Source organism: Lithobates pipiens, unplaced genomic scaffold (assembly GCF_037356315.1).
Source record: "Lithobates pipiens isolate NorthernLeopardFrog02 unplaced genomic scaffold, aLitPip1_a1.2 Scaffold_30, whole genome shotgun sequence".
NCBI classification, from domain to species: domain Eukaryota; kingdom Metazoa; phylum Chordata; class Amphibia; order Anura; family Ranidae; genus Lithobates; species Lithobates pipiens.
In genome coordinates this window covers 46,368,168-46,391,252 of record NW_027507791.1, presented here as the reverse complement: position 1 = coordinate 46,391,252, position 23,085 = coordinate 46,368,168, and the positions used below count along the sequence as shown (strand labels likewise).

Here is a 23,085-nt window from a genome sequence, read left to right as displayed (position 1 = left end):
GCGTGTGTGTGTGTATATATATATATATATATATATATATATATATATATATATATATATATATATATATTGGACTTGTGTCTTTTGTCAACCTCACCAACTATGTAGCTATGTATGTATTAACATTTTAAAAAGTATAACATATAACAATATGCAATGCGTTAAAGATTTGTCAACAATAAAGAACACTCCAAAAAATATAACAAATAGTACACCGAAGAAAAGGCTGCCCTGAGAGAAGCATCTTGCATAGGGGGTAACACAAAGCCAACTTCTTCTTAGGTGAACCAAGAAACAAATAGAAGAGAGAGAAAATTAAGAAAAATAAAAAAAGGTGTGGGGGGGTAGAAAGAACAGGGAAAAAATCTCTTGCTTAAGTAATAGGTTATAACTTGTAACTAAGAATTAAATAACCCCTAAATGTAAAGAGTTAAATATACATAGGGTAACCAAGTACCATCATCCAAATCGATTGAGATGGACAAGTTGAGGGACCAATCCCCAGCTTTTATTGGTGCAATTACCTTGGCTGGGCATGTTTTTTTTGTACCTTTTGATTGATTTGTTTATTTTGTATTTGCGTTAATTATTTATTAACCACTACAATACAGGGCACTTTCACCCCCTTCCTTCCCAGCCCAATTTTCAGCTTTCAGCGCTCTCGCTCTTTCAGTGACAATTGCGCGGTCATGCTACACTGTACCCAAATGAAATTGTTATCATTTTTTTCGCACAAATAGAGCTTTATTTTGGTGTTATTTATTCACGACTCCGTTTTTTTTTTTTTGCGATATAAGCGCAAAAATAGCGGAAATTTGGAAAAAAAACTATATTTTCTTTTTTCTATTTGAAAAGAAATCCAATAAAATCAAATTTTGTCATAAATTTAAGCCAAAATGTATTCTGCTACATGTTTTTGGTAAAAAAAATTCCGTTAAGTGTATAATAATTGGTTTGTGTGATCACGGACATATGTACGCAAATGATCATGTACATATGTGTGCAGGTGATCACGTACATATGTGTGCAGATAATCATTGGGACATGTGATTTTAGTGGGACATATGTGGGGGACATGTTTTTATTATTAGGGACATGTGTTTTTATTATTTGGGGACATGTATGTTTTGGGGACATGTGTGTTTTGGGGACATATGTGGGGACTGTGTTTGTACTGTGTGGTGTGTTGTGTGTGTACACTACACTGATGATCAGTGAGTAAAAAGCTGTAAAAAGCAGCCCATACTCACTGATCATCAGCCGGCTGCAGCGATCTGCTCTCTTCTCCTCAGCGGTGACTTCCGTGTGAGGAGAGGAGAGCCGATTGCCTAGCAACCGGCTGTTTGTTTACATCACATGACGGCCGTGATTGGACACGGCCGTCATGTGATCAGGAGGGCCAATCACAGAGCCCTCCTGCCGATCTGAGATGTGCCGTGTCCGGGTGACACGAGCACATCGGGATCGCGCCGCTGCGCGGGCGCGCGCGCGCGCGATCCCGCTGCTCCTGAATGACGTTCCCAAACGTCCTATCAGGAGCAGGCGGCTCCCACCCGGCCGTATATACGCATTGGCCGGGTGGGAAGTGGTTAAAACCTATTTACAGAATTTCTCCTGAAGAAACAGCCTTGAGACCGCGAAACTAGTTGATATGTCATCTGTGAACAGTCATTCCAATGTGATTTTTTTTCCCCCCCTGGGGGCCATTATACTGGTGATATCTATTGATTTTTCATCATGCTATATTTTATATATCTATGACTGTATGTTTTTCCTGATTTTACACGCGTTTCGTCAGCACCTCTGCCGTCATCAGGGGCTTATGTGACCGTATACGTTGAATCCTTGTTTATATACCGCCGCCCATTAAGAGGATCCAATCCAATGTAATCCTCTTAAATCATAAACTATTAAAATAAAGCAATTCGATCTTGTGTGGGCTCCATCGGACCTTTGCTTGCCAAAAATCCGGCGGACTTTAGAAATAGAACATGTTTTAAATTTCTCCACCGGACCGAGAAAGCCGTTCGTGTGTATGCTAGTCAGACGGACAAAAACCGACGCTAGGGCAGCTATTGGCTACTGGCTATGAACTTCCTTACTCTGGTCCAGTCGTACGTCATCACGTTCGAATCCGTCGGACCTTGGTGTGATTGTGTGTGGCCAAGTCCGTTCATTCGGGAAGTCCGTCGGAACTCCGCTGAAAGTCCGTCGGTAAGACCGTCTGATCTAGTCCCTCGAAAAGTCTGGACGTGTGTACGCGGCACTACAGTTTTTTTATTTAAGTCAGTGATTCTCAACCAGGGTTCCTCCGGAGGTTGCTAGGGGTTCCTTCAGCATTGGGCCATTTCTGCTTCTCAGATAAGCTCCCACTGACACCATTGATCTTTTTAGCTACCTGTAAGGAGGTAATTCTTCCCAATGACCACAAGTGTAAGGACCATTCTTCTCACTGACCATCACACTAATGTATCATGAGTTGTAGATTTCTCATTTTTAGCAGGGGTTCCCCGAGACCGGAGAACTATTTCAAGGGTTCGTCTTTGTTGAATAGGTTGAAAAAGGCTGATTTAAGTAATACTTAGCTTAGAGTTCAGGGGTGTGCTGTGCTATGTACAGAATGCAAAGTTCAAGAGTGCGCTGTGTACAGAGTGCAGGGTTCAGAGGTTGTGCTGTGGACCCTGCACTCTGTACACAGCGCACTCTTGAACTCTGCATTCTGTACGTAGCGCAGCACACCCCTGAACTCTAAGCTATTACTTAAATATAATAACTGTTAGAATTAAATGCAGAGACAATTATTTAATATGATAAACGGTAGATACACAGTCTTAGGTATACAACTGGCCCACAGAGTGCAGGGACAGAGTGCAGGGTTCAGGGTTGCACTGTGGACAGAGTGCAGGGTTCAGAGGTTGCTCTGTGGACAGAGTGCAGGGTTCAGAGGTTGAGCTGTGGACAGAGTGCAGGGTTCAGAGGTTGAGCTGTGGACAGAGTGCAGGGTTCAGAGGTTGAGCTGTGGACAGAGTGCAGGGTTCAGAGGTTGAGCTGTGGACAGAGTGCAGGGTTCAGAGGTTGAACTGTGGACAGAGTGCAGGGTTCAGAGGTTGAGCTGTGGACAGAGTGCAGGGTTCAGAGGTTGAGCTGTGGACAGAGTGCAGGGTTCAGAGGTTGCGTTGTGGACAGAGTGCAGGGTTCAGAGGTTGCGTTGTGGACAGAGTGCAGGGTTCAGAGGGTGCGCTGTGGACAGAGTGCAGGGTTCAGAGGTTGCGTTGTGGACAGAGTGCAGGGTTCAGAGGTTGAGCTGTGGACAGAGTGCAGGGTTCAGAGGTTGAGCTGTGGACAGAGTGCAGGGTTCAGAGGTTGAGCTGTGGGCAGAGTGCAGGGTTCAGAGGTTGCGCTGTGGACAGAGTGCAGTGTTCAGGGTTGCGCTGTGGACAGAGTGCAGGATTCAGGAGTTGCGCTATGTACAAAGTGCAGGGTTCAAAAGTGCCCTGTGTACAGAGTGCAGGATCCATGGGTGAGGGGGTTCAGCTCACCCCACTAACTAACGCCCCTCCACTACCAGATCCCCCACCCCCCCAAATACTGCCCTGCCACTCACCACTGACAGACCCCCCCCACACTGACAAATCACCACCCCAAACTAAAGCCCGGCCCACTACCAGACCACCACCCCCTGTGAAATCCCCAGGGATAAGCACTCAACTTTTGGCATTCAAGTGGTTCATCCAGCCTGTGTGTCCTCCATTCCAGCCTGTGCTTGCGTGTCCGGCCGACCGCTCGGCATGTAAGAAGTTAATTTTGTAAGCTGCCTGTTCGGCTGCAACATCTCAGCGCTCGGCTTGTATAGCCTGAAATGGGCGCATGCGCAGTAACAGGAGCGGGGACTCGCTGAGACCATAGCTGTCACTGTAAACACAGAAGTTCCTGTGCGTACAAGTGACAGGAGGAAGAGTGGGTGAGAGCCAGAGGTGGCTGCCACATGACAAGCCTCGGCGGGCCTTGTGTTTGACACCTGTGCCCTAGACTATCACAATTGTGTCGAATGCGCTTCAACTGACCCTTTGGGATCCCCCCTCCAGCCACTTTGGATGATGGCAACTAGCTGTGGGGATATAACTGTTCCTGTCAGTCTCTTTAAAAAATGTTTTGGTGTTGATCTGTCCACCGCGCTTCATCAGAACCAGATCCGGGAAGCTGAGCTCTTGCAAGTCCCAATTCCCAGTGAACTTAAAGAGGTTGTAAACCTTGGAAAAAATATAAAAAAACAAACAAACCCTGCAAGACAAAGGCATAATGAGCTAGTATGCATCGCATGCTAGCTCATTATGAAATACTTACCCTAGAACGATGCCTTGGATCAGGGTCGGCCCTCCAAGTACAGCGTGGACATCTTCCACCGGAGTTACTTCCGGGTTCGTGGCTCTGGCACTGTGATTTGGCGGAGCCACGATTTACGTCAATTCCACGTTCCGGTCACGGCACAACTCGTGAAGAAACGGCATAGCGCATATACTGAATATCTCCTAAACTTTGCAAGTGTCAGGGCTGGTCTCAGCCCTTCCTTCTCAGAGCTGGCCGCTCAGCTGTCGGCTGATTGCCAGCTCCCATCTCTCTCCACAGTGACTCAACTGTTGATGATATCCTGCTCGTCAGTCCTGCCTACTTAAGCCGTCCAGTCCAGAGGATCGCTGCCTTCACCTTGGTCAACATCATAGAGATGCATTCTCCCGCGTTCCTGTTTAAAGACTTTCTTTGCTGGACATCCCTTCTGGCTGCAGATCCTGCTTGTTGTTCCACTACATTGATCCCTGACTTCTGGCTTGGCTGACTATCTGTTCCAGTTACTGAACTTTGGCTATGTTTTTTTTTAAAATTCCTTTATTTTTCTGTGCAAAACAGCCAAACTATACAGTAATTTCACACGTTACTTTTTAGCTATACACACCATCTACATGAACAGAAATTGAGAACAGTGAGCGATACAATTTAGACATAGTAAATATTGGCACATAACTTCGGAGAGAAACTGTCATCTCAATGCTTCGAAGGAACCTTAAACCAGGGGGTCCATGTATTCCACACAGACCCGCCCCGTAGACGACTGTTTTAATCTGTATCCCCATACCTATGTCATCTGGTTAGGTCTACAGGACATATCCGCAGCTCTGAGCGTAGAATGGTGAAAAGTCTAAAAGACGCAGAAAGAAAGGATAGAGAAGGAAACTGGGCAGGATGGAGAGGGACGTGGAAAGGGAAGGTGGGGGGGGACAAAACAAAAGGAGAAAAAAAAAAGGGGGGAGAGAGGACGAGGGTAAGGGCGAAAGGCTTGTTACCCACTCTCGAGCCAGAGTCATGTGCCCAGCTCCCTGAGCACTAGTTGTGTTTAAGGCGGTCAGGCGGTTTCCAGGGCAGCCGCACCAGCTATCTCAAGCAAATACTCTTGGGTGCTTGTGAAATACCTCCAGGGTCTCCACTTATCTTGGAACTGCTCTTCCGTGTTGGTAAGAGTGGCAGTCAGTTCCTCCATCCGGAGGATGTAGTTTAACAGGACCCTCGATGGAGGCTGAGGTTGCCTCCACATCGAAGGGATGCATACCCTTGCCGCGTTCAGGAGTTGTATTCTCAGCGTCTTTTTATACTTCCGGATGGGCCTCTCCGTCAGGTGGAGAAGGCACAACTTTGGTTATGTTCTTTTTACTTTTATCATTAAACAAGTGTGATTTAACTGTACGTCTGTCTCGGCCTGATTTCATGGTTTCTGACAGCAAGTTTAGGAGATATTCACGTGTACCTACAGGTAAGCCCTGTTATAGGCTTACCTGTAGGTCAAAGTGGTGTAAGAGGGTTTACAACCACTTTACGTTCATAGCAGTTATTGTTGATACTAGCTAAAAATGTTCTTTAATTTTCCTCTTAGCCATCCCATAAAATATGTATATCATAAATATATCTTTTGTACAAAGGTATTTCTGATATGTCCTGACCAAAAATACTTGATTCCTCCCATTGACTCATCAGTAGGTTGGCCACGCCAAGAGCATATTTGGCTCCCATGGCCACTTTGCTGATCTGGATTATGGTGAGAGGCCTCGTGCCAAAAATAATTGCTAGACAATGGCTAAGTTGAGAACTTCCACCAAAAATTCTTTCTGTTCCCTCCTGAGGTCAGACTTGTGATCTAGAGCATTTCTGGTGGTCAATTGACCACTAGTTGTCCCAAACTGGTATATAATGATTCAACATCTATCATAACAATAAACGTGTTGTCATTAATAGGGATAGCTTTTGGGATGTTCATGAGATGTTTACTGTCCCTCAAGTAGGATGGATAAGTTTCCACAATGGGCTGTAAAAAAACAGTACACGTATTCCCCTATACGAGAGAACACCGAGTTAAAAACACTAATGATGGGTCTCCCCGGTGGAGTTACATAGCGCTTATATATTGTAAATTCACATTAGTCTCTGCCCTCAAGGAGCAATACAATCTAAGGTTCCTAACTCACATATACTGAGGCCATTTTAACTGTGCTTCTGTCTCGGCCTGATTTCATGGTTTCTGACAGCAAGTTTAGGAGATATTCACGTGTACCTACAGGTAAGCCCTGTTATAGGCTTACCTGTAGGTAAAAGTGGTGTAACAGGGTTTACAACCACTTTAAGTTCATAGCAGTTATTGTTGATACTAGCTAAAAATGTTCTTACATATTCCTCTTAGCCATCCCATAAGATATGTATATCATCAATATATCTTTTGTACAAAGATATTTCTGATATGTCCTAACCAAAAATACTTGATTCCTCCCATTGACTTATCAGTAGGTTGGCCACGCCAAGAGCATATTTGGCTCCTATGGCCACTTCGCTGATCTGGATTATGGTGAGAGGCCTTGTGCCAAAAATAATTGCTAGACAATGGCTAAGTTGAGAACTTCAACCAAAAATTCTTTCTGTTCCCTCCTGAGGTCAGACTTGTGATCTAGAGCCTTTCTGGTGGTCAATTGACCACTAGTTGTCCCAAACTGGTATATAATGATTCAACATCTATCGTAACAATAAACGTGTTGTCATTAATAGGGATAGCTTTTGGGATGTTCATGAGATGTTTACTGTCCCTCAAGTAGGATGGATACATTTCCACAATGGGCTGTAAAAAAAACAGTACACGTATTCCCCTATACGAGAGAACACCGAGTTAATAACACTAATGATGGGTCTCCCCGGTGGTGGACTTACATAACGCTTGTATATTGTAAATTCACATTAGTCTCTGCCCTCAAGGAGCAATACAATCTAAGGTTCCTAACTCACATATACTGTATTGGAAGGAACACACTGCTAACAAGAGCAAAAAGGGTGCTGCTCACCCCTATGAATCAGAAAAATAAAACGAATTCCCCCACCAACGGGATTTTTAGGCAGCAATAAACAGTAAGCGTAGCATACTATATAAAAAAGATTACTTTATTGTGTGGTAAAAACATGAGCTTCACCCAGGTATTTAAAATAAAAAGATATAAATAGAACCAAGCTTGTACATACAAAAATTGCAATGACAATTGGGCATACATTAAGCAGACCTAACTATAAATATACTGTATAAGATTAGTAACAGCAAAAATAAATTTATAAAAGTCTGTTGATAGAGAGACAAGATACAACTTAATAAATCTATCGAATAGGATTAGTATTAAACATATTCTAGATTTGTCAGTGTAATTACCCAGTATGGTATTGCCGAGAGGTTCATACAAATTATAGTGCTTAATGGTGGAGTTTACCCAGGTTCATGCTTAGACGTCCTTCACAGGTTACAAAAGATATATGGTCCATACATCTCGCCACAGAATCCAGCAGTGGGGTGAGGGTCGGAAGCCCAGAGGCGCGGCTCACGAGCGGTCACACGACAAAACCCTATGCCCCACAAAGGTTGTAGGGAATAGGTGCAAGCGTAGGCAGCCTGCCTGTATGGTAAGTCACGCCTGTGATGAAAATCCCAACATAGTCGCAATTAGACATATATATTTATATATTTGTTTTTTATATTCTATATTATATATATATAGACCCACATATAGGGTATGGAGATGTCTTATATATGATTTGTGTGCATATAAAGGGAATATCCCCAGATATCTGTATTCACATCCAAAAAAAAAAAAAAAAAAAAAAAAAAGGGGGGGGGGGGGGGGGGGGGGAAAGGGGAGGGAAGGGGGGGAAAAGAAAAACAAAACTCAGAAGGCAAACACGTATTGAAAAGAAGGAACAGAAACAGCAAACGTGGTTGAAATCAAAAGGAAACAAGCGTGAGATGACATGTGGTAGGAACAGTGTGTGTGATGACAACCCGATATTGGGTGACTGTAGTGAATGAGTGAGTGAATGATGTGCAGGTGAAGTGAATAATGAGGTGAAAAGTGTGGGTGTTGGTGTGATGAAAAAAATCAATCAAAAAATTTTCAATACGTGTTTGCCTTCTGAGTTTTGTTTTTCTTTTCCCCCCCTTCCCTCCCCTTTCCCCCCCCCCCCTTTTTTTTTTTTTTTTTTTTGGATGTGAATACAGATATCTGGGGATATTCCCTTTATATGCACACAAATCATATATAAGACATCTCCATACCCTATATGTGGGTCTATATATATATAATATAGAATATAAAAAACAAATATATAAATATATATGTCTAATTGCGACTATGTTGGGATTTTCATCACAGGCGTGACTTACCATACAGGCAGGCTGCCTACGCTTGCACCTATTCCCTACAATCTTTGTGGGGCATAGGGTTTTGTCGTGTGACCGCTCGTGAGCCGCGCCTCTGGGCTTCCGACCCTCACCCCACTGCTGGATTCTGTGGCGAGATGTATGGACCATATATCTTTTGTAACCTGTGAAGGACGTCTAAGCATGAACCTGGGTAAACTCCACCATTAAGCACTATAATTTGTATGAACCTCTCGGCAATACCATACTGGGTAATTACACTGACAAATCTAGAATATGTTTAATACTAATCCTATTCGATAGATTTATTAAGTTGTATCTTGTCTCTCTATCAACAGACTTTCTCTGAAGAAGACCCTAGTGGTTGAAACGCGTTAGAACTATAAATTTATTTTTGCTGTTACTAATCTTATACAGTATATTTATAGTTAGGTCTGCTTAATGTATGCCCAATTGTCATTGCAATTTTTGTATGTACAAGCTTGGTTCTAGTTATATCTTTTTATTTTAAATACCTGGGTGAAGCTCATGTTTTTACCACACAATAAAGTAATCTTTTTTATATAGTATGCTACGCTTACTGTTTATTGCTGCCTAAAAATCCCGTTGGTGGGGGAATTCGTTTTATTTTTCACTCACATATACTGAAGCCATTTTAGACCGGAGCCCATTCACCTACCACCATGTCTGGGAGGAAACCCACATAGGCAGCAAAAGAACATGCAAACGCTGTACAGATAGTGCTGTGGTTGGGATTGACGACCTCAGTTTTGCTAGGCGGAAGTGCTAACCGCTTAGTCATTGTGCTGGCCACTAAAGCTCACAAGTATAGAAACATGATATTGTAGTTGTGCTCACTAGTTTGAGACCCAGATCATATGTAAAAGATCTTGTGTAAAGTAAAGTAAAAAAAATATATATATTTTTTCTATGTACGCTGTAAGATACGTGTCACGTGCATCATAAAAAATTGAGTGTTCTATATATTAAAAAAACGTTGCTGTACAAAAGTGCCACTTACACAGCCCCAACAAAACTTTTTTTATTTTTTTTTGCAGTATCATTATCTCTAAATCCTAATTGCTATCCAATGGCCATAATGGTGTATTTTTCCTGATTAAGGTATTTTTTGAAAAATACCACAACATGGCCACTAGATGGCGCTTATGGCCACAGGAGACAATTATATTACACAGAATATCGCATGTTTTATTGGGGTTGTGCAAATCTTTGTCACATTTGTGGATTTTTTTTTTTTTTTTATGCATAGGCCCAAATGTTACAGAAAATATTTCTGTATGGTATGTACCTCACAATGAACACAGAACCAAGATTTATATATAACTTATATATAACTTTTGTCTCAAATCAGTGAGACACCTAGTGGTAGAAGTTCAATATAACATATTGTTACATGTACTTGTACCTTACTATTTCTATAGGTGAGCATTATTATTATTATTCAGGGGCGGACTGACCATTCGAGCACTCGGGCACTGCCCGAGGGCCCCATGCCACCAAGGGGCCCCATCAGGGTTGCCAGCCTCAATAAAACCAGGGACAGTATGTAAAAATCTGTGTTTTTTTAAAAATCCCAAGATTATACCTGCCCCGCCTCTCCAGTACCTTTTCAATGTGTGTATTCTGTTTGTGTATACTGTGTGTGTATATTGTGTGTCTGTGTGTGTATACTGTATGTATGTGTGTGTGTGTGTATATACTTCGTGGCCCCATAATCTATTGCCTGGGGACCCCATAATCTCCCATTGCCTGGGGCCTCATAATATTCTATTGCCCGGGGGGACCCATAATCTCCTATTGCCCGGGGGCCCCATAATATTCTATTGCCCAGGGGCCCCATAATCTCCTATTGCCCGGGGGCCCAATGAGTTGTCAGTCCGCCCCTGTTATTATTATAATACAGGATATATATAGCGCCAACAGTTTGCACAGCGCTTTACAACATGAGGGCAGACAGTACAGTTACAATAAAATTCAATACAGTAGGAATCAGTGGGCCCTGCTCCTTAGAGCTTACAATCTAGGAGGGAGGGCATACTCTGATAATTACCTTCTTGGAAGAAATTGTCATTTTTTGTAGAGTCCTTTGTCTCTGTTTTTCCTTTGACTGTATATAGTGTACACCCCTGAGGAAGACGGAGGATTACTGACATTTAGGAATTGACTGAGTTGACCTCTACCTGTATGTTCCCCACAATTTTATTTTGTGGTGTCTGCTGTCTTCAATGCTTGGTAAATCATTGAACTAGTCCAAGTACAAGCAATTTACTGGTTGCATGCTTGTTCTAGATCAGTGATTCACCAAATCTGCCACTAGGTGTCATCAGTCTTCCGGGATGAAGAATGCCCAGTGTGGTACAATCAAGAAGACTGAGGACATACTGTGAGTGTTGGTGGGGTATCATGAGCCCCTTGCATTGGGGATGGGGGGGGAGTATATGTTTATTCCGTCAAGCCGGGACAAAATACTCATCACACAAAACATTACGAAATCAATTGTTTATTTCCTTTGCAGTTGTACCACATGTTGCAGCTGTGTGTAGACGGCCGCTTGTTTTTGTCTCAGGCTGGGTTCAGCAATGGGCACCTGCAAGAGAATCAGAAAAGAGGGGATTTTAAAAACAGTTGCAGACATATAGGAGCAGCTGAGGAGTACGGGATGACATATAGGGGACCTCCAGCATTAGTCATTTTATGCAATATCAGGTCATGGGCATTAAATTCTCCCCTCTTCTGACTGTGACCTGCAGCAATCCTTCCAGTGAAGCCTAAAAGGATGCATTTGATGGCGATCAGCCTAACCTCTTACCAGCCAAGTAGGACATACACTATATATTATCAAAAGTATTGGGACGCCTGCCTTTTCATCTACACAAACTTTAATGGCATCCCAGTCTTAGTCCGTAGGGTTCAATATTAAGTTGACCCACCCTTTTCAGCTATAACAGCTTCAACTCTTCTGGGAAGGCCGTCCACAAGGTTTAGGAGTGTTTCTATGGGAATGTTTGACCATTCTTCCAGAAGTGCATTTGTAAAATCAGGCGCTGATGTTGGACGAGAAGGCCTGGCTCAACCCGATATTGATCCGCAACCCGGATCAATATCCTTACAGTATCGCCGGGTCGGCTGAAAGAATCTGGTACTGCATGGTAGTTCTTCCTAAAACTCTCAAAACCACTAAGTTCAATTGACAAGTCTGCGGCAGAGACTTTGTTTAGCGTTTCATCGGCTGCTAGGGTCAAGTGAGAGGGGCCTATCCGGTGACTGCTGGGTCCAGTCTGTGGAGCTTTTTGTCCTCTGGATTTGACTAATACCTCCAACCCGCAATTACCAGGTCCCTGGACTCCCCCTTTATACTCTAACCCTCTATTGAAGGACTATGTCTTTTGTCTTTCTTTGGTGTTACCCATAAATAAATCTTCAAAAGGGACCAAGTGTCGGATTTATCATCATTTGGGCTACTTTTCCACGGGACCCCCCTAAGATGAAGAGGTGAGCAGGTGAGCCCAAAAACCAGCAGCTCCTTCGGGGGGTTAGTGCTACATACAGTACGTCATTAGAAGTCTACCAGACAGGTTCTGTCTGATTAAAAGCATTAGATGCTCTACACAGTATCTGATCACAACGTTCCTGGAAGCCAAAGATCATGTGATCTTTGCCTAGGCGAGGCTTCAAGTCACATAATGGAGCAGCGTATTTTTTTTATTTTTTATAAATGGGTCTTTTTTTTCTACAATAGGAATTTGGTTACTATGATATGCACTACTGATATAGTGAAATGTGAATTGGGGGAAGGGCCACTGTAAAATAAGATAGCATTGTGTGCAATGGCAAGTTGGAATTAGAAAAAAAAAAACACAAAAAAAAAGGATATTTATCAGAATTTTGGATTCATTTCCTCCTATGAGCCAGATTTATGTACATTGTTTTTTTTTCCAAAAAGGAGATCTGAAAACAGAAGCAGATGTAGCTTTGTTCTATACAAACAAACTGATGAGCAGGCGCTATTGTTTTTGTAAAGTTAAGTTGCCTGAAGCCGCAGTTGGGCTTCGGGGTTATTTCTCTAAATTTCTGGTTTCATTACCAGTTCAGCTAGGGTGCACTGGGTTTCTCCTTGACCGCAGGTGTCGCTGTCACCGCCGGCAAGAGTAGAAACGCAGTCTAGCTGGATGCATTATATGCCACTTATCTCTCGGAACCAGCCCAGTCCTATGTTGTGCATTCTGGGGGGGTGGTATTTAAGGTACCAATGGCATTTTGGCGGGGGATTATGTTCTGTCTATTTGGTTCTGGCAGGCCTCCTGACTCAGCCCCATGGCCCTCCTGGCCTGGGGTGCGGAACTATGCATCCTGCGTCTCGGGGGCTGGCTGGTCCGAGGCAACGCAACTGAAAGGATAGGCCCAAGTGAATTTTGGGGGCCTACTGATCCAGGGATGGTCCAGTGCCATCTCTTCAGAAGGGATAGGCCCAAGCGAATTTCAGGGCCTACTGATCCAGGGATGGTCCGGTGCCATCTCATCAGAAGGGATAGGCCCAAGCGAATTTCGGGGCCTACTGACCCAGGGATGGTCCAGTGCCATCTCATCAGAAGGGATAGGCCCAAGCGAATTTTGGGGGCCTACTGATCCAGGGATGGTCCAGTGCCATCTCATCAGAAGGTATAGGCCCAAGCGGATTTCGGGGGCCTACTGATCCAAGGATGGTCCGGTGCCATCTCATCAGAAGGGATAGGCCCAAGCGAATTTCGGGGCCTACTGATCCAGGGATGGTCTGGTGCCATCTCATCAGAAGGGATAGGCCCAAGTGAATTTTGGGGGCCTACTGATCCAGGGATGGTCCGGTGCCGTCTCATCAGAAGGGATAGGCCCAAGCGAATTTCAGGGGCCTACTGATCCAGGGATGGTCCAGTGCCATCTCATCAGAAGGGATAGGCCCAAGTGAATTTTGGGGGCCTACTGATCCAGGGATGGTCCAGTGCCATCTCATCAGAAGGTATAGGCCCAAGCGAATTTCGGGGGCCTACTGATCCAAGGATGGTCCGGTGCCATCTCATCAGAAGGGATAGGCCCAAGCGAATTTCGGGGCCTACTGATCCAGGGATGGTCTGGTGCCATCTCATCAGAAGGGATAGGCCCAAGCGAATTTCGGGGCCTACTGATCCAGGGATGGTCCAGTGCCATCTCATCAGAAGGGATAGGCCCAAGCGAATTTTGGGGCCTACTGATCCAGGGATGGTCCGGTGCCATCTCATCAGAAGGGATAGACCCAAGCGAATTTCGGGGCCTACTGATCCAGGGATGGTCCGGTGCCGTCTCATCAGAAGGGAGAGGCCCAGCAACTGAAGAACCCCAGGGGAGACTCTTTCAGGAGAAGACAGTGCGCAAGGCTGGTTTCTCTGAAGGAGCCTGGAGACTTAGTTGAAGGACACAACCTGGATCAACACTCATACGGTATCGCCGGATCGGTTGAGAGAAACTGGTACCGTATGTCAGTTCTTTAAATGTATCCACATCCCTCAGTAATGCTCAAGTGTATCTCACTAGTCTGTGGCAGAGACTTTACCGAGCATCCCACCGGCTGCTAGGCCTAGTGAGAGAGGTCTATCCGGGGGTTGTTGAATCCAGTTGAGGAACCGTTTTATTCTCTAGATTCTCTTAATACTTTCACCTTGCAATTTAAGTGCCTGAACTCACCCCTAACCCTCTACCCTCCTACTTTGTTTTTTCTAAATAAATAACCCAAACGAGGATTCAGTGTCAGTTTTCAACATTCTTTGGCCCATTTACCACGGGATCCCCAAGACGGAGAAGCAAGCAGGTGAGGTAACGGTAAGCCCAAATCATACCAGCAACTCCTTCGGGGGTTAGTGCTACATATAAATAGCTATTGTCCCCTGAACCTCTCATGAGATAGAACTTAGAACTTAACTCATCATGACAGTCATTGTATCTTGTGTCCCTCAAAGGGTCATGTGATACAATATTCACCCGGAGGAAAAAGATGTGCCAGGCAAAGAAAGCCCGGGCATGAGAATAAGGCAGGACAGAACCAATACATTATGTAGAGGGGCATGTGCAAATATATATTTATTTACATAACCAGCATCTTATGTTTCTGGGGAACAATGTGGTTTCATTTGAAAATCACAATGACCAGTTCTCTTTAATGGACAACCGCACCTAATATAAAAATGATTACATTGAGTTATGAGAAAGAACTTCTAATTAACAGTATATAGATCGGCACACCTTTTTGGCTAAAGATATGTGAACCACCCTCCAAATGGCTGAGTTCAAGTCAAGTGTTTCCAGCGAAGGGTACTGTTCATACTTCAGCATACAATGACATTGTAGACAATTGGGCTCTTCCAACCTTGTGGTAACAGTCAGTGGCGTAACTAGAACCTTCAGGGCCCCGATGCAAGAAACCATGAAGGGCCCCCCTGAACCCCAGTCAGGGCCCTTCCCTCCGAGTCCGGCGGTGGAACTCCAGGGCGTGGTCACAGGTATGATCTTTGTGAGCCCTGTAGTTCCACCACTGGCATCAGTAGTTTTTTTTTATTAGTTTTTTTTAATTTTTAGGTGCCCCATTGGGGGACTGTCCATAGGCAGGATGGGGTCCCCGTCCCCAGAAGAGATGAGCTCCTTTTCTCCAGGGCAGATGAAGTTACTGCCCCCAGGTGAGAAGGGGTCCCTGTCCCCAGGGGAGATGGGGGTCCCTGTCCCCACGTGAGAAGGGGCCCCTGTCCCCAGGGGGAGATGGAGGGGGTAAGTAATGGTGTGTGGGGGATGGGGTCCTCTCACTCACCATGACCAAGCTGTAGGCCACGCACTCATCCATGTTGGCCTGGGCTCCATCCAGTGTGCTGGACGGGTGATCAGCATATCTCCCAGAAAGACCTTTCATCATCTGTGTATGACGGGGGAGGAGTGGCAGTGGCAGTGTCCTCCAGGGAGCCAGCTCTCATAGGGCTGCACTGCATCTGTGTGCTTAAAGTTTGTTTACCCGGGAGAAGTATGCAGTGCAGTGTGGGCCGGACTCGGGGGGGCTGGACTCTGGCTGGGGAGAACAGACATCGGACTGAGCGGCAATGCATGGAGCAAGAGAGGGGTACTTTGAGGAGCCAACCGAGGACACAGGTCATGCGGGGAATGCACAACCAAAGAGCAGCCAGTGCGATAGTCGAGCATGGAGCTCTGCTAGTCACCGTCCACCTCCAGCCACCCGGGTGCATGGTGCACTGGTACCCCTAGCTGCCTATGCTGCTGCCAGCCATATGTAGAGGGGGCTGCATGGGCCCCCTGTAGCACAGGGCCCAGTTGCAGTCGCGACTGCTGCACCCTCTATAGTTACGCCCCTGGTAACAGTTGGTTGAAGACCCTTTTCTAATCCACCAATGACTGTACCCCTATTTACAAAGCCAGTTTCATATAGACAAGGTTTGACCAGTTTGGTGTGGAGGAAGCTGAGTGTTCCTGGCCTCAACTGCACTGAACACCTTTGGAATAACTTGGAACGCCAATTGTGAGCCAGATCTTGTCATCCAACATCAGTGCCGGACTTCATCAATGGTGGCCAGCTCCATAAAGGCATGGTTTGACCAGTTTGGTGGGGAGGAACTTGAGTATCCTGCAGCATGTCCTGAGTCCTGACCTCAACCCTCCCTACTGAACACCTATGGGATGAATTGGAATGCCAATAGTAAGCCATGTCTTCTCATGCAACATCAGTACTTGACCTCACAAGACGTACTCCAGAATCTTGTTGAGAGTCTTCCCAGAAAGGGTGGAGGATTTTAAAGTGACAAAGGGGGGCCAACTCCAAATGAATGTCCATGTTTCTGGAATGGGACATCCAACAAGCTCATATAGATGTGATGGTCAGGTGGCCACAGCTTTTGGACATATTGATGGGGGTCTACTATGTTATGGTCACAAAGGAAGGCCAACTCCATATTAATGTCCATGTTTTTGGAAGGGGATGTCCAACAAGCTCATATAGGTGTAATGGTCAGGTAGTGACAGCTTTTGGCCATATTTATGGGGGTCTACTATGTTACAGCGACAAAGGGAGGCCAACTCCATAATAATGGCCAGGCATTCGAAATATAGGTGTGATGATGGTCAAGTGGCCCAGTTTATGGGCATATCAATAGGGGAATACTGCATTCTAACTACAAAGGGATGCCAACGCCATATTGTTAGCAATTTGTAGTGCCCTTGTCCCTAGAACAGAGCTACAGGTAAATTTAGTGTGCCAGATGGTAGTCAGTCTGGCTAATTTGTAGTGTTTAGTAATTACATGACTTTTGTTAATTGCATTTATTGGTGGCCTCTCCCTTCTGTCAGTAGGTGGTGCAGTTGCGTTTGACATTAGAGTGATGAGCTATAGTTAAGCTCAGGTTATGATATACATACTTTTCTCAGCCAATCATATTTGTGGCTAAGCATGCTGGGAAAAGGTATTTAATGGAATGAAGTCAGGTGATCAGGCAGGGTGTTCCTGCCCAGGCCTAGGGCCTGGGTGGATGGTGTATGAAGAGTTCCTGGCTGCTAGGTCCGAAGCCTGAGGCCTATCCAGGAGTCTTCCAGATGCTAGGCCTGACCGAGGCCTACCCAGGTGTTCAAGTTTTTGCAGAGGAAAGCCTGCCAAAGATCCGGTAACAATTCTAGAGGGATGGGGTTCTACGGAAGCACCAGAGGGGACTTTTCATGAGCTGGATGCTATGAACTGGCTGGGCGGACTTCAGAGAGAACTCATCCAAGGGAATTATGCCCAGGAACCTGCACCCTGAGGATGTATGTCAGCCATCCCTACCCTCTGTAGTCACCATCGGGCTCCTGGAAAGTTGGGGCCAGGGCTGCGCATGTTTTCACAATGGAATGTCCAACAAGCTCATGTAGGTGTGAAAAAGTCAGGTGGCCACAGCTTTTAGGCATATCAGTGGGGGACTACCACATTGTAGCCACTAAGGGAGGCCAGCTCCATATTAACAGCCATCGTTTCTAAACGGTATGTCCAACAATTTCATGTAGGTGTGATGGTCAGGTATACGTGTTTTAGGAGCCATTCATGCAGAATCGACTCTTTGCAACTGTATCAATTTGAGCAGGATGATGCCACTTTTCAGAGTGGTATCCTTTAAAAAAAAATCACTTCTAGTGATATATATACGTAATATTTACCTTATCACAGATTGTACTGACTTCTGTGTCCTTCTCTGTACCTGTAATTTGAGCACACATTGAAAATTGATGATAGAAGGCTGTATCTCCCCAGTGGGACAGACAGCAATAAAGACTGTATTTTCTAGTTCCAGCCAAAAAATAAAACACTCATTAAAAAGTAAAATAAAAAAGCCAGCTTTTGCTGCAATGTTCAACTTTAAGCAAGAGAATTTCATTGCAATATATTTTTCTGACACTAGATGTCCTCAGTCTGATGGCCAGCACTATTTAACCCACTTCCTTTGAGCTCAGGTCATCTTGGACCCATTGCAGCTTGTGACTGGACTGTGAAAGGAGAAGCAGTGATGAGCTCATTCTGGCAGGTATCCAGTACACAAACTAGATATGCAGCAAGTTGGAATTTTTTTGAAATCCCAGGACAGTCCCACAGACTCTGGGATCGTTTGATGTATGTAGAGGACACTTGCTGTTCAAGACTCAGCATGATAGCCAGACAACAAGCGCTTCAGAAGGAGAGGCCAACCTATAGTCCTCAGGGTTCAGGTTTTGGATGAAGACCCCAAGATGTTAAACTAAAAGTGAAAGTGTAATACTGTTGCAGTGCAGCATTAAGGTTCAAAACGTGGCTTGGTGAGATGGTATTTACAGTGGTGGTTGGAAAATGTACCTCATTTATGTTTGTTGGCAGATCAAGTAGACGGAGGTGTTGAAGCACACAGGATGTAACACGTCAATGTGCTAAAGACTCCCATGCATACCTTCTCAATTACTATGAGAACACATTCAGGTACTGTCAGGAACTCCTACTTTCTGTCTCCTGTGGTCCTTAAAAGGGAAGCGTCAGTGCTCTTGATGGGCCTTTTAGCCGTCAGTATCTCTAGGATAGAATACCTTCTGAATTTTGCAAAGCACCAGACTCCGTCTTCCCAGGTGGTCATAAGTCGATCCAGCTGGGCTATTAGCTCTCAGAAGAAGCCAAATGGCTATGACAATTGGTTATTACAGTCAGGGTACTTTATAATATTTGCCAAATTAATGTGCAGCTCTTATTGATAGTCTGAAAAAATTGTTACTCTGTTGAAGTGCTACAACATTTTTTTTTTGCAGTGGAGCAGTGACGGGATGGATCCTCCACCAGGGTTCTACTGGTGTCTATGTTCCCCTCACTTCTTGGCCACATGACTGGTCTCAGACAGAACAGGAAGATATAATCATGATACTGATGTTATTTAAAACCTGAGGTTCAAATTCTTTCCTATTCTACGTAAGAGTCAGGAAGGGTTATAAGTTTGGTCTGGTGTCCTCAATGGGGAAATTTCATCCTCAATCCTTGGCCACGTGACTGGTCTCAGACGGAACAGGTCGATTAATCTTTTATATCAGTGGTCTGCAGCCTGGGGGCCAGATGTGGCCCTTGGCCTCCCTTTATCTGGCCCTTGGGGCAATATTCCAGCAACTGACATCATCTATGGGGCACTATTCTTCCCATTGATACCAACAATGGGGCACTATTCTTTTCATACAAACCAATGATGGGGTATTGTTTATTCCCACTGATGTCGGGGTATTTTCTGTTCCCACCAGTCAAAGTCTGGCCCCCCTAAAGTCTGAAGAGATTTATAACTTGATAGAGGTTCAATTTCTTTCCTAATCTACGTAAGAGTCAGGGTCGGTTGTAGGTTTGTCCTGGTGTCACCCCTGGGGAAATTTTACCTTCAATTCCTGGCCATGTGACTGGTCTCAGGCAGAATAGGAAAATTAATCTTTTATATGGTGATGCCAACTGTATTTAAGACTCAATAGAGGTTCCAGTTATTTCCTATGCTATGTAAGAGTAAGGAAGGGTTATACGTTTGTGTTGCTGTCCCCACTGGGGCAATCCCCCCTCACTTCCTAGCCGTGTGACCGGTGTCAGGCAGAACAGTAAGATTAATCTTCTATATCAGCTATTCTTTTCAACAAAGAGGAACCCTTGAAATAATGTTCTGGTCTCAGGGAATCCCTGCTAAAAATTACTATATCTACCCTACCACTCATGATACATTAGTGTGATGGACAGTGAGGAGAATGCGCCTTACACTTGTGGTCATTGGGAAGAATTACCTCCTTACAGATAGCTAAAAAGATCAGTGGGGTCAGTAAGAACTTTTCTGAGAGGTAGAAATAGCTCATTGCTCATGGAACCCCCTAGCAACCTCTGGAGGACCTCTAACATTCTATGGAACCTTGGTTAAGAAAGCCCTGTTCTATATGGTGATGCTGATGGCATTTAAAAGTCTATAAGGGTTCCAATTATTTCCTATTCTATGTAAGAGTAAGGAAGGAGAAGGGATCTCACCGCTCCAGGAGCACACATGCCGGCTGTAAACTGTCTCTTCGGCTGGGAAGCCACAGATGCTGGCTATTACCACTAGCAACAGACGAAAAACAAGCCCTGGACTGCCGCACTCTTCAGAAGACCACTTTCTTTTATTGGAAAATCACATCACAGCTCAACAAACACAGCGAACAAGGAAAAATGGCTAAATTAGCCATTTTTCCTTGTTCGCTGTGTTTGTTGAGCTGTGACGTGATTTTCCAATAAAAGAAAGTGGTCTTCTGAAGAGTGCGGCAGTCCAGAGCTTGTTTTTCGTCTGTTAAGAGTAAGGAAGGGGTAAAGGTATGTGATGGTGTACCCACTGGGGAGATTCCCCCTCACTTCCCGATGTGTCGCCAGAAGATGAAGTAAGGGGAATCTCCTCGAGGGGCGCACAAGGTTTTATTGCTGATTTTATTCTATAGAGAGCGGGTACTCTAGCCTAAAGATGCGTGCTGCGAAAAGGCCACCAAGAGCACTTCCCCTTTAAAGACCACAGCAGGAAAATAGTAGTAGTCGTTGACAATAGCTGAACTTGCGATCGTAGTGATTGGGCTTCTTGTGTCAAACAGAACAACAATCTCTTCCAATGGGACACAGACAGCATTTAAAGCTTGACAGAGGTTCTAATCCTTCCTACTCCAAAACCTGAACTTTTTTTGACCTGGATCCTCTGTAACCGATTACAGACCTTCTCAGCTCAATCATAGAAGCAATGGATCTTTTAAAGGTCATGGGATGGATCAATGGAATGGCACGATTTGTCACAGGAGGCTGCAGACTCTTTAATAATTACAAAGCAAAGCTGTTTGTGTAGTTTGAGCATCAGTATATGGATACCAGTTTATATTATTGCTTTTTTTTTTTTTAACAAATACTTACCTATATTTTTTCTTTTCAGCTTCTTGTAGGATAAAAATATAATTATAATAAGGGTGATAATTAAGGCAATGGTGGCAAGTACAATCCACTCCAGTGCAAATGTATCCGTTTGTAGAGGACTGGTGTGTCCTTCTGAAATGAAAGTTGAAAGGCCTTATTAAAACACTTCCAGATCACATTAAAGTAATGATATTTCCTAAAATATTTCATTTCACAAAAATATCTTATTTTAAGAACTACAACCCTCTTTGGTCAGCTGAGAGTCAGTCCTTGAGTGTCCATTTCAGATGTCACTTTTACACCCCATTGCTATTATATATCCATCTTCCTTTCAATATCCATCAGTCTTTTTGGCAAATACAGGTCCTACTTGCTATGCAGGTCTAAAGAGGACCTGTTCCTTTCATGCCTGTCCGTGGTTTTGGAATGGGATGTCCAGCAATCTCATATAGGTGCGTTGGACTTATCCATGGGCAGGGCAAAGCAGCAAGTTTGCTGTTGGTTCCATCAACTGCTGGGTCTGTGTTGGAGCATACACAGGGCTAATGAGGGTTACATTGTTGGGGGAAGAGGAGAGAATCCCATGGTCTCCAATACTAAGACGTACCATAAATTTCTCAATTCTCTAACAGAAATTAGGGCAAACAGTTCACTATAAGGTCAAAGTTGGTGGACACCCCTACAAATGATTGAGACAAATGTGCACTTCTAAAATTGTAGTAATGATTTGTTGCAGACCCTTTGTTCATGTTCCCGCATGACTGTGCCCCTGTGTAAAAAGGCAGCTCCATAAAGACATGGTTTGGTGTGGAGGAAGCTGAATGACCTGCCCAGAGCCCTGACCTCAATCCTACTGAACAGTTTTGAGATGAATTAGGACACCAACTACAAACAAATTCTTCTTATCCAACATTGACCCCACAAATGTTAGCCAGCTCCATAAAGACATGGTTGGACCAGTTTGCTATATGGGGGAACTGGACTGGCCTCTGCAGAGTCCAGACCTCAACCCTACTGAACACCTTTGGGGTGAGTTGGAACACTGATGGTGAGCCAGATCATCTCATTCAACATGAGTACCTGAACTCATAAATGGTGGCCAAGTCCATACATACATGGTTTAAACAGTTTGGTGAAGGAACTCAAGTGTCCTGCACAAAGCCCTGACCTCAACCCTACTAATCACCTTTGGGATTAATTGGGACACCGACTGTAAACAAATTCTTATTGTACAACATTGACCTCACAGACTGTGGCCAGCTCCATAAAGACACAGTTTGACCAGTTTGGTATTGGACAAGCTCAACTGGCCTTCGCAGAACCCAGTCCTCAAACTCTACTGAACACCTTTGAGATGAATTGGAACACCAACTGCAAACGAATTCTTCTTATCCAACATTGACCTCACAAATGGTGGCCAGCTACATAAAGACATGGTTGGACCAGTTTGCTATGCTGGAACTTAACTGGCATCTGCAGAGCCCAGACTTCAAACCTACTGAACACCTTTAGGGTGAGTTGGAAGACTGATGGTGAGCCAGATCATCTCATTCAACATCAGTAACTGACCTTGTAAATGGTGGCCAGATCCATAAAGCCACAGTTTAAACAGTTTGGTGTGAAGGAACTCAAGTGTTCTGCACAGAGCCCTGACCTCAACCATACTGATCACCTTTGGGATGAATTGGTACACTGACTGAAAGCCAGATGTTCTCATCCCATATCAGTACCTGATCTTACAAATATTCTTTTGGCTGAATGGGCACAAATTCCCCCAAACACCCTCTAAAATTTTGAGGAAAGCCTTCTGAGGAAAAGTGGTGGCCAGTGAAGCCACAAAGAAAGGCCAACTCTATACAAATATCATGTCAGGAGCATGTAAGTGGTCCTGTTCCATGACAGCTGC

General features: G+C 44.5%; 1 protein-coding gene across 3 annotated transcripts in view; it reads right to left on the bottom strand.

The window, feature by feature from the left end:
• Positions 1–11,236: 11,236 nt before the first annotated feature.
• The window catches only part of LOC143942766 (SLAM family member 9-like), a 29,054-nt gene continuing 17,205 nt past the window's right edge, over positions 11,237–23,085 (bottom strand). For 2 of the 3 annotated variants that reach the window (XM_077464157.1, XM_077464158.1), the window contains exons 4-6: positions 21,180–21,311; positions 17,939–17,979; positions 11,237–11,339 (exon numbers count right to left, since the gene is read on the bottom strand). In XM_077464157.1, the coding sequence (XP_077320283.1) occupies positions 11,253–11,339; positions 17,939–17,979; positions 21,180–21,311 (260 nt within the window). In that variant the 3' untranslated portion in view covers positions 11,237–11,252. The remainder of the gene's footprint in view (positions 11,340–17,938; positions 17,980–21,179; positions 21,312–23,085) is intronic. The other variant, XM_077464159.1, reaches the window with a different exon arrangement.